The sequence below is a fragment of the Bubalus kerabau genome, chromosome 12, assembly GCF_029407905.1.
Source record: "Bubalus kerabau isolate K-KA32 ecotype Philippines breed swamp buffalo chromosome 12, PCC_UOA_SB_1v2, whole genome shotgun sequence".
NCBI lineage: Eukaryota > Metazoa > Chordata > Mammalia > Artiodactyla > Bovidae > Bubalus > Bubalus kerabau.
The window spans coordinates 74,624,586-74,637,270 of record NC_073635.1 but is presented as its reverse complement, the minus strand read 5'-3'; the positions used below and the strand labels follow the sequence as shown (position 1 = coordinate 74,637,270).

The 12,685-nt window shown below is 43.5% G+C and overlaps 1 protein-coding gene across 1 annotated transcript in view; it reads left to right on the top strand.

Moving 5' to 3' along the window:
- Positions 1-12,306: 12,306 nt before the first annotated feature.
- Positions 12,307-12,685, top strand: part of LOC129624660 (ATP-binding cassette sub-family C member 4-like) — a 123,735-nt gene continuing 123,356 nt past the window's right edge. Inside the window, exon 1 of the mRNA XM_055542817.1 lies at positions 12,307-12,569. Within this exon, the coding sequence (XP_055398792.1) occupies positions 12,310-12,569 (260 nt within the window). The 5' untranslated portion in view covers positions 12,307-12,309. The remainder of the gene's footprint in view (positions 12,570-12,685) is intronic.

Sequence of the window (12,685 nt, the reverse complement as noted above, 5' to 3'; positions counted from 1 at the left end):
ACTTTGGCCACCTCATGTGAAGAGTTGACTCATTGGAAGACTCTGATGCTGGGAGGGATTGGGGGCAGGCGGAAAAGGGGATGACAGAGGATGATATGGCTGGATGGCATCACCGACTCAATGGAAGTGAGTTTGAGTGAACTCTGGGAGATGTTGATGGGCAGGGAGGCCTGGTGTGCTCTGATTCATGGGGTCGCAAAGAGTCGGACACGACTGAGTGACTGAACTGAACTGAGGATCTGAATGTTTTTCTTGAAGAGTGTGTTGCCTACCAGGAGTCAGGGTCTTGGTTGTAGGAGTTAGTAAGTGGCTTAAGAACAAATTGATAAGAGGCAACAGACCAGATGTTCTATAAAAGTGGAGTGGAGATTTGATATGGGGGTATGTTTGTAACTTTAGGAGATGGGTGGTCAGGGTTTAGGCCCAAAGGGCCTGCAGGGCTAACTCCCAAAGTGGCAAACACTATCCCTAGAAGCCCAATTGCCCTTGAAGGGATGCCACCAACAGATGGACTTCTGGCAGGCATTGTGCAACCGTCGCATACCTTAGAGGGTTCACTGAGAAATGCTGATGTTGCACATATAGGAAACATGGAAGATGAAGGCCTGAATATCTAGAGGGATTGGCTATTGTACAGTATTTCCCTCCCAAGGGCCAGCTATTTCCTGGTTGTTCTTCCGGAAGATTGTAGAAGCAACATTGTGGGCCCAGACAGGGCCAGGAAAAGAGCATGAAACAGGGAAGGGGGCATAGCCCAAGGAGTGGACTTTGAAAGAATGACAGAGCCCAAGGACATAACGTAAGCCAATTAAAATCAAATGGGTCCAAGATGACAAGTCAAATTCAACTAAACCTTGATCCTTAATCTGCAAGCTAAATGACACCCAGAGGTGCCGGGACAGTTCCAAGACACTGTCAAAAGACTGAGGAGTGGGTGATTCCCCAATTGTTGGAATTATCCTCCCACTCCTTAGCCTATGCAATAACCCAGCTTGGGAAAACCACACCACATTCCATGGCCGCTGCTCTCCACTCTGTGATGGCCCACACTCTTGGAGTGTGCTTCTCTTGAAATCCCAACAAATCCACCTCTTATCCATTGCTTATCTCTCACTGAATTTTTTTTGCAATGAGACATCAAGAGCCTGAGCTTCATTAGCCTAAAACCAGGCACCATGGGTTTTGGCCAGGCTAAACTACCAGTCAGATATGACTGAGTGAATAAGCATAGCAGAGTCCCTGCCACATGGGTTTGAGTCCCAATCTTAAATAAATGGTTTCAAGCACAACTTTCAGAAGTGGAAAGATGATGACCTGCCCAGTACTTTGTAATCAGTGGCATAGATAGAGAGAGGAGCTAAAGGATGGGAGGAAAAAAACAGTAGGGAAAACGTGTTGAGGAATCCCTTTCATAACCTGCCAGAAAATCTGCTAAAGACCTGATCTGTGCTCACAGTTTTCATTGGCCTGATCCTTGGCATAAATAAGATTAAGGACAGAAGAACCCCCACCCACTTGGGCAAAGCTACTAGAGTGCAGAGGATAGTGGAGCCTTTGGGACACAATGGGGAGTAGCCTCTCCAGAGTCCCTTGATTGCACTCACTGCCACTTGCCTGTTCACAGGGGATTTGAGGAAATAAGAAATGAGAGATTGTGACGAAATTAAGATTTTGTTAGCCATATGTCCTTCCTGCCATAGGGGTGAGGACTTTATAGTCCAACAGGTTTCCTGGAATCTGAGACTGACCCATGTGAGCTTTCTGCCGAATTTGTTTTTGCTGTCCTGGTTTCCAGCATGCTTGGGTTCTTGTCACTCTCACTGTACTGGGTTTTCTTCACATTCATCTTCCACCATGAGAGCTTTCCCCAAATTGGGCTTCTGTTGTGCTTGGCTTCTGGGCTGAGCCAAGGTTGTTTCAGCCAGGTTAAATCCAAGAAATATCACCATATATGTCGGGAGAGTTTGTAATTTCCTCAGTTCTGTCTCACTGCAGCAAAACCTTGAGGCCAACAGTGTTACAGTTCAGTTTTATTTGGCAAGCAAAGGAAAATACATCCTTGAAGTGTGAGGGCAGGCTGACCCAAAAGACACAGAAGAGAGAGAAGATCAGAGAAGCAGGGGGCTCAATTTTGGCTCCTCTTTTTATATGTTTCTTTCTCCTCCCCACCCCCTCTTCCAGGAGCCTGCCCTATGTAAATTGGGCAAGTCAGGCTTTTGCTTCACCTGAGGTTCTTGAACCTTCCTTTGTTCTATTTGTGAAGGCTTTTTCCTTCCTTTGTCTTTTAGCCACCACTATATTGGACTCCTTTTTCCTATTCTAATTACCTAACAATGGTATCATATAGACTATTTTCATTATTCTATAAAACCTCTATGCTCCATGTTCCACCTTTTCATCCTTTACCCTCACCTCCACGCTCTGGCAACCACTGAGCTTTTTACAGTCTTCATAGTCTTGTCTTTTTGTCATATAGTTACATTATATATTATGTAGCCTTTTCAGACTTCTTTCACTTAGTAGTAAGCATTAAGTTTCCTCCATGTCATTTCATGACTTGGTAGCTCATTTCTCTTTAGCGCTGAGTATTTTGGGGGCGTCCAAAATCACTGCAGATGGTGACTGCAGTCATGAAATTAAAAGACGCTTACTCCTTGGAAGGAATGTTATGACCAACCTAGATAGCATATTCAAAAGCAGAGACATTACTTTGCCAACAAAGGTCCGTCTAGTCAAGGCTATGGTTTTTCCAGTGGTCATGTATGGATGTGAGAGTTGGACTGTGAAGAAGGCTGAGTGCCAAAGAATTGATGCTTTTGAACTGTGGTGTTGGAGAAGACTCTTGAGAGTCCCTTGGACTGCAAGGAGATCCAACCAGTCCATTCTGAAGGAGATCAGCCCTGGGATTTCTTTGGAAGGAATGATGCTAAAGCTGAAACTCCAGTACTTTGGCCACCTCATGCGAAGAGTTGACTCATTGGAAAAGACTCTGATGCTGGGAGGGATTGGGGGCAGGAGGAGAAGCGGACAACAGAGGATGAGGTGGCTGGATGGCATCACGGACTCAATGGACGTGAGTCTGAGTGAACTCTGGGACTTGGTGATGAACAGGGAGGCCTGGTGTGCTGCAATTCGTGGGGTTGCCAAGAGTTGGACACGACTGAGTGACTGAACTGAACTGAACTGAATACTCCATTGCCTGGATAAATCAGTTCATTTATCTATTCATCTACTGAAGGATATATTGGTTACTTCCAAGTTTGGTTAATTATGAGTAGGGCCACTATAGATATTTTGGGTTTCCCTGCTAGTGCAGACAGTAAATAATCTGCCTGCCATGAGGGAGACCTGGGTTCAATCCCTGGGTTGGGTAGATCCCCTGGAGGAGGGAATGGCAACCCAGTCCATTATTCTTGCCTGGAGAATCCCCATGGACAGAGGAGCCTGGCAGGCTACAGTCCATGGGGTCACAATTGGACACGACTGAATGACTAAGCACACATAGGAATTTCATAAATTTTAAAAAATTTATTCCTCTTCTCTCAAAATTAAACATATAATGAACCAACCTTCTTTCAATATGCATTCACCAGATGAAGAGGCACCTCCTTTCTTCCACTTCCTGTTCTCCCCATATTTACATTAGCTGCATCATTGTTAAAGTTAGCATATTGTGTTTTCTATTTGTTTGTTTTAAAGAATTCAGGAAAATGTAATAAAACGCCCAAATGGATCTACAAAGAAGAGCCATCACAACACAGAGATAATTTTTTATGGAAACTGAACACGTTGACTGATAGGCAGAGATGGATGGCAATGCTTGATAGTCAATTGCTGGATAAAATTCTAAATTTGAAAATAAGAAAAGTTGTTTGAGGATAACAAAGAGGTTGTGATCCTATAGGACACACAGATGTGTGCTAGAAATATTCTGCCTGGTTGTTCTGATTAATAGTAAAGACTTACATCTTCTGGCTGTTGAAAAATGATAAATGATGTCCACATACACACGAGTTAGTGAAAAGGCTAGAAACTTTTGGTCTAGAATTTGTTCTCAATTTGGGGAGAATGAATCTTGGGATACAAACAAGTTATACTGCAAACTTTGATTCTGAACTTTTTGTGGACACATGACATGGAGTTAAATGTACACTTCTGGACCAGGATTCCATGGATAAAGGAGTCTGGTGGGCTACAGTCCATGGGGTTGCAAAGAGGTGGACACAAATGAGCAACTAACACTCACTTTTTCACTTTGCAGACCAGCTCATTTGAAGAGGTGGCACCTCAGGCTTTCTGACCAAAACCACCATCTTTGAGGCAGAGGCCAGCTTCTCTTTCCCACTTGCATCTTATCTAAAGTTACCACCTATCTTGTGTCCAGAGAAATAAAATGTGCCACCTCTGTAATTTAATTTTATTTAATTTTACTTATTTATCTATCTGTCTATTTTTTGGCCATGCTGCTTGGCTTATGGGATCTTGGTTCCCTGACCAGGGTTTGAATCCAGGCCCTTGGCAATAAGAGTGTGGAGTCCTAACTACTGTACTGCCAGGAAATTCCCAACATCTGTAATTTTAGAATTTGTAGTAGTCATGTTAAAATCTAAAATGAACAAGTGAAAGTAATATTAGTAAGATATTTTTATATCCAAAAGTAATGTCAAAAGTAATATTGTTTCAACATGTAATCAGTATAAAAAATCACTAGTAAGACGAAAAAGGTTTTCTTCTCTCTTTGAAGTGCATAATGTATTTTATACATACAACACACCTCAGATTGGGCCAGATGCATCTGATTTCTTCACAATCCTCCTTACTGTATTGGACAACCCAGCATTCATAGTACTAGTTAGGATTGTTATGGGTGCAAGGAGTGAATATATTTTTTAAATAATTAGAAGGATGGTTCTGGTAGGTATCTTAGTTTGGGTTCCCCGGAAACAGACCCTGAGACAAGGATCTGAGTGAAAGTAGTTTAATTTGGAAGTGATCCTAGAAAAACACTTGGAGGGAGTGGAGAAGTGAGACAGAGAAGGGAAGGAAGCCAATAAAGTCCTGTTACAAGTGAGTAAATGCTCAGGCAACTGGACTCCTTCCTGCTGGGTCACTCAGGGAGAGAATTGTTCCAACTGACAGGCAAAGGCACAGGAGCATTTATCTACCCACTCCCCATCCATCACTGATTGAGGTTGGAATCCAGGGGTTTTTCCTCATCTTGCATATGACCCCACTGTGCTCCGGCAGCTGGAAAAAGGCCCTTCAGCAGAGAGTTGCAGATAAGCAGTGAACTCTTTAGTCCTGGAGAAGAGTCAGAGGACTTGAGTTGGAAAGTGACAGCTTCTGCTCCAGCAGGTCACACCATCCAAGGAGGGATCCTTTAAGTCTCAGGAGCCCCAGAGACTTGATGCCACTAAGACTCTACACCACTCATCCTATTCACTTATGTGTCTTTAACTCCTGATTCAGTCTTTACACACAGTAGGTGTTTAATAAATAGTTGTTGATTGTATGACCTTTCAGTATCTGTTTGTATTTTCCAGCCCATCCATGTAAATGGGAGACATGGCCACCAGCAGTTATGGGTCATACCCTTACAACTCCCTCATCAGAAAAGAAAGTGAAGTTTTTCCCTTTCTGTGCATGCATGCCTACAAAGACACTTCAGTTGTGTCTGACTTTTTGCAACCCTATGGACCATAGCCCACCAGACTCCTCTGTCTATGGAATTCTCCAGGCAAGAATACTGGAGTAGATTGCCATGCCCTACTCCAGGGGATCTTCCTGACCCAGGGATGGAAGTCAAGTCTCTTACATCTCCTGCATTGGCAGGAGGGTTCTTCACCACTAGCGCCACCTGGGAAGCCATCTTCCTGGTGCAGCCAAACAAGAACAACCAAGGACAGCAACAAAACTTCTCAAGGAAGAATGCCAGTTGGCCTGGCATAGAGTTATATCCGAGATTATATCTGTCCCAAACCCTTTGGATACAGACATGGGATATTATGATTGGCTAGATTTAATTTGGGTGTCCACTTATGAGGTTCGAGAGGAGGATATGTTACTAGAAGTTATTCAGTCAGTCAACTGTGTCCAACTCTTTGTGATCCCATGGACTGCAGCAGACCAGGCTTCCCTGTCCTTCATCATCTCCTGGAGCTTGCTCAAACTCATGTTCATTGAGTTGGTGATGCCATCCAACAATCTCATTCTCTGTTGTCCCTTTTTCCTCCTGCCTGCAATCTTTTCTGGCACCGGGGTCTTTTCCAGTGAATCAGTTCTTCCCATCAGGTGTCCAAAGTATTGAAGCTTCAGCTTCAGCGTCAGTCTTTCCAATGAATATTCAGGACTGATTTCCTTTAGGATGGACTGGTTTGATCACCTTGCAGTCCAAGGGACTCTCAAGAATCTTTCATAGTACCACAGTTCAAAAGCATCAATTCTTTGACGCTTAGCTTTCTTTATGGTCCAACTTTCACATCCATACACGACTACTGGAAAAATCTTAGATTTGACTAAATGGACCTTTGTTGACAAAATAATGTCTCTGCTTTTTAATATGCTGTATAGATTTATCATAACTTTTCTTCCAAGGAGCAAGCATCTTTTAAATTTGTGGCTGCAATCACCATCTGCAGTGATTTTAGTGCCCAAGAAAATAAATTCTGTCACTGTCTCCATTGTATCCCCATCTGTTTGCCATGAAGTGATGGCACCAGATGCCCTGATCTTTGTTTTGTGAATGTTGACTTTTAAGCCAGCTTTTTCACTCTTCTCTTTCACTTTCATCAAGAGGCTCCTCAGTTCCTCTTCATTTTCTGCCATAAGGGTGGTGTCATCTGCATATGTGAAGTTATTGATATTTCTCTTGACTATTTTCACTCCATGGTATGCTTCATCCAGCCCAGAATTTCGCATGATGTACACTGCATGTAAGTTAAATAAGCAGAGTGACAATATACAGCCTTAAGGTAATCCTTTCCCAATTTGGAACCTGTCCACTGTTCCATGTCCAGTTCTAACTGTTGCTTCTTGACTTGCATACAGGTTTCTCAGGAAGCAGGTAAGGTGAGCTGGTATTCCCATCTCTTTCAGAATTTTCCAGTTTGTTGTGATCCATACAGTCAAAGGTCAATGAATAAGAAGTAGCTGTTTTTCTGGAATTCCCTTGCTTTTTCTATGATCCAAAGGGTGTTGGCAATTTGATCTCTGGTTCCTCTGCCTTTTCTAAGTCCAGCTTGAGCATCTGGAAGTTCTCGATTAACATACTGTTGAAGCCTAGCTTGGAGAATTTTGAGCATTACTTTGCTATTGTGTGAAATTAGTGCAATTGTGCAATAATTTGAACAGTCTTTGGTACTAGAAGGTAGAGTGACAAAGAGATTGTCATTATATTCAGAACTGTGAATACTCACTGGAGCATGTAGATTGTGAATGCCTTTTATCGTATATGTCTTGATAGAAAAATGCTTGAGGACCAGCACTATCTTAGTTGAACTAGTTTAGTACTGATTTTATACTTCCTGCAGATTTAACACTTTATGCTTTGACTATTTGATGGAGGTGCTATGAGCCATTAATAATTTATAGTTTACACAGTTACAATTTTCATCATGTGTCCCTGGAGTTTATCTGGGAATGAATCATCAAGTTCAGCAAGATTAAATCTCTCCTTAGATGCTGTCTCATTATCCTCACTTGAGTCAATGTCTGGCTGCATTAACTCAGCATATTTTCAATGTTTACCCATGCTGTAGCTTGCATCAGTATGTCTATCTATTTTATAAAATGCCAGATAATACCCCACTGCCTATAATACCATGTTTCTTTTATCAGTTGATGTACCCTTGATTCCCTCCACCCGCAACTCATTTTTTACTTTTATGAATAGTGCTGTTATGACATTTGTATGTACATTATTATGTGGACATATGTTTCATTTATCTTGGGTAGATATCTAGGAGTAGAATTGCTGGTTTATATGGAAACTTTGTAGCTGTACCATTTTACATTTCTGCCAGCAATGTAGAAGGTTCTAGTTTCTCCATATCCTCTTCAACACTTGTTAATGTCTTTTTAGTTATAGTACTGAACCATTTAAGATCGAGAAACAAGTACATATAGAGACCTTATGACATCTTCCCTATGTTTGTACATTCTATGCCTGGCTTAGTGGTCATGCACCTATAAAGCATTCACTAAATATTTGTTGAATGAATTAAAAAAAAACACAACTTTTTGTATGTTGTCTTTTTAGATTTTACAAAGTACATTCACAAATTGTGAGGCTCCCATTAACTTTATAGGACATAGTGCAGGTAGGAATTTCCTATGTAGACCTGAGTGGTTAGTCAGAAAGTTTAGGTAAGAAGTGAAGCATCTAGAGCTCTGGTCCCCTGGCTTCATATCCAACCTTCTTTGTACAAATCAACACTGATTTTCAGTATGTTTTACAAATATTATATTCATTATTGTTCATAAAAGAATGCTAAGAAGTTTCAAAAAATAAAGACAGCAGAAACTGAAGGGACTGAGTGTATTTGGCAGTTTGGAGATGACTAAGCTTCCCGGGTGGTGCTAATGCTACATGCCAATCCAGGAGATATAAAAGATGCAGATTCAATCCCTGGGTCAGGAAGATCTCCTGGAGAAAGAAATGGCAACCCACTCAAGTCTTCTTGCCTAGAGAATCACATGGACAGAGGAGCCTGGCAAGCTATGGTCCATAGGTTTGCAAAGAGTTGAACACGACTGAAGCAACTTAGCACACACACACAGTTATCATCCTGAGATAGTTGTGGGGACTGAAGAGAACAGTCTGCAGCAGTCTGACATGGAAGTCACTAAATTGCCAACCTCAGCAAGCAATTCTTTCATCTTTGAAGGAGAACTAGTAGCTGAGTGTTTACAGTACTGGAAAAGGTAGGTAATGTAAAAGAGAACTGTAAATCAGGTAGGTCTGGTTACATACATTGTAGACTGCCTTATCTGAGAAAGAGCTAATGCAAGAAAGGTAGGTAATTGAAAAATTATATTTTTCAGCTCTAATCATTTTCTTTTTTGTGACAGAAAATTTCAAACATGCATGAAATATCAAGAAAATAGTATAATAAACTCCTATCATGCCCATCAATAGAAAATTGTCAATATTTTGCCATATTAAAAAAATATTAATACATTAATGCTTTCTTTAAAAGCCATTTCCCCTCCAGGTTTATTGAGGTATAACTGACAATCAATAATAGTTTATGTTTAAAATGTACAACCTGATGACTTGACAGTGCATGTGTGCTGAATCGTGTCTGACTCTTTTGATGCTATGGACTGTAGTCCACCAGGCTCCTCTGTCTATGGGATTCTCCAGGCAAAAATACTGGACTGAGTTGCCATTTCCTCCTCCAGGGAATCTTCCCCAGAGATTGAGCCAATGTTTCCTGAGTCTCCTGCATTGACAGAAAGATTCTTTACCACTGTGCCAGCTGGGAAGCCCCGATGACTTAATACACATATTGTTCCTGTTCAATTGCTAAATCCTGTCCGACAATTTTTGACCCCATGGACTCCAACACACCAGGCTCCCCCATCCTGCACTATCTACTGGAGTTTGCTAAAATTCATGTCCATTGAGTCAGTGATGCTATCTAACCATCTCATCCTCCACTGCCCCATTTGCTCCTTTTGCCTTTAATCTTTCCTAGCATCAGGGTCTTTTCAGCACAATCAAATTAATCATTGTGGCCCCCAATGCATAAATTAACCATTTTTTTCTTTTTTTATGGTGAAAAGATCCAAGATCTACTCTTTTAGAAAGCCCAATGTACACAGTTCAGTATTGTCAACTGTAACCATATTATTGTACACCAGTTTATAACTTGCCTGTGTGCTTGCTAAGTTGCTTAGTCATATCCAACTCTTTGTGACCCATGGACTGTAGCCAGAAATTCTCCTCTCTCCATGGGATTCTTCAGGCAAGAATACTGGAGGGGGTTGCCATTTCCTACACCAGGGGATCTTCCCAATGAAGCCAAAAGCCTTAATTAATCATACTATTTTAGCCAAGGTACATGAGCATAATAAAGTGATCCTATTATAAGCACCACAAACTTTGATCTCCTTCTTTTAGGGTGGAAGGGAAGGGAAACTGCTGAGCTGGGAAGATGGCCACACAAATAACTAGACTTCTGAGTGGGCGTCCACGATTTTGTTCATTCAGCCCTACTGTCATTCATTCATTCAAAACAGTGCACTCTAGGCACCTTCCTCACACAGTGACCATCCACCAGTGAGACAGACCACACTAGACTTGGACTTGAGTCCAAGTGAGGATTAGTCATTTACTGATTCTATGACTTTGGAGAAGTGCTGTCCTTGAGCCTCCTCTTTCTCATTTTTGTCAAATAGGGATAATAATACCTTCTTGAATGGGGCATTGTTAGAGTTAAAAATGATGGAAGTTCCCCAGAAATGCACATACCTGTGTTCTATAACATATGCCACTGTTATTCTGCTAGGCCCTGAGCACATGATTAAAGAAATCATAAAGCAGTCTTTTTCTCCCCATAATCCCCTTTCCCAATCTAAGAGGGCAGCTAAAAGCTTACAGAGGCCCCATGCACAGATCAACATGTGAGATGCCAAAAGCCTATCTCCAATAACAGCATTCAGTCATCTTCTAAAATCGTTCAAGCTCTTCTAATCTTCCGTTTCCTTTCCTTAGGTCTTGCAGCTCTACATACACAATCTGGGCTAAATCCTGCTGTTGGTGGAAGTCAAATGCTTAGGCACCAGTTGTGTTGTCCAACCCAAGTTCCTGTGCTTGAGGTAAAGTGAGGCCAAACAAACCAAAATGTTGGAGTTGAAGCAGAGAAAGGCTTATTGAAAAGATTAAGCAAAGAGTACAGGCAGCTCATGCTATAAAGACCAGAACTCTCTGATGGACTTCAGGGGATAATCTTAAAAGGGAAGGTGAAGGAGAAAGTCCAGTGTATGTGATCAACTGTTGCATTATTTTCTGCTTGGTTGATGGTGAGGTAACAGGGTGGTGTCACAGGGTTTTATATCATCAGTCCTTAGGCTCTAGCTGGTGTGGGGGCTCCCTGCTTGTGGCCATCATACAGTTAATTTATTCCATCTGGTGGGGGTTTTAGTATCTGCAGAATAACTCAGGAATGTACATTTGATATTGTTATTTATTAATATGTCCTTCAGGGAGGAACTATGGATTCTGTGACTGTTGCATGGCTTATCTAGTGTTTAATTTTGTTTTTAAATTACATGTTCATATTCTTTCAGTCTTTTTTAAAAAATAGTTTTATTTCTTTTTGGTTATGCTGGGTCTTCACTGCTGCACAGGCTTTTCTCTAATTGCAATGAGCAGAGGGCTATTCTTGATTGCAGTTGAGCAGACTTCTCATTGCACTGGCTTCTTTTGTTGTAGAGCATGGGCTCTAGGGCATGTAAGTTTCAATAGCTGTGGCAGGTGGGTTCAATAGTTGCTGCTCCCAGATTCTAGAGCATAGGTTCAAGTTGTGGCCCACAGGGTTAGTTACTTCAAGGCATATAGATCTTCCCCGACCAGGGATCCAACCTGTGTTTTCTGCATTAGCAGGCAGATTCTTTACCACTGAGCCACCAAGGTAGCCCTAATCATCAATTATTGAGCCACCTCTTGTAATTCAGAGGAGATCTGGGAGACTAAATCTTTTCTACAAAAGGGAAGCAGGAAGAGGGCATGAGGTGGTGTGCTCCATCCCAGGAAGGCCCCATAGGGTCCTGCTCCATTACAGTTGGAGAACTTCCAGCGCCCTTGTTTGGTCCTGATGAGGGCAGAGTGCCCAGAAGGCGGGGTGCTATCTCTTTCGGCCAGCTCTCTCCTGGTCTCTCCACAGCTGACGGGCATTTCTGAGCAGATGCGGCTGATAGAGTTGGTACCTCCTTTTTCCACCTTGGGGGTGGGTGCCTGGGCTCATAGCTCTCACTTTGGCAGAGTTTGCAGCCAGGTGCCTGAACGCTGGCGCCCTGGTTGCAGGACTCCGAGTGCAGCACCGTCCTACCCGCCTCCATCAGCTGCGCCAGCATCCTCTCCGCGTACCTGCGTGTGGCTCCTGTCTGGCCACCCCTTCGTCCCGCTGTCCACACCGCTCCCGACTCAGGGCTCCAGGCGGTGGTGGCAGAGGCGCCTAGAGGGTGGTCCAGAAGGCTGGGACCAGGCAAGAGCTGACGCTCCATTTCCAGAAGCAGGTGGTTCTGGTATACCGCCTAGCGGACTGGCACTGTGGTTGAGCCTCCAGCACCCCCGTCGGCGCCACCATGAGCAGTCCGAGCAACTCCCCTGCCAAAGCGGCGCCCGCGCCACAGTCCACGCCGGCCCCGGAGCCCACGCCGGCCTCGGAGCCCACGCCGGAGTCCACGCCGGAGCCCCAGTCCACGGCGGCCCCGGAGCCCACGCCGGAGCCCTCGCCGGTCCCCGCGCCCTCGCCTGTGGCCGCTAGCAAGATGCACTTGGTGTACCCGGAGGTGAATCCCAACCCGCTGCTGCACTCGAACTTCTGCTCCCTCTTGTTTCTCAGGTGAGCGCCCCGTCTGAGCTGTGACCCGCCCTCCGCAGGCACCTTTCAGTGACCAAGGGGAAAGTCGGGGCGAGGGAGCATTTTCCGCGGGCGCCCAGGCAGCTGGTGGAGCCTCC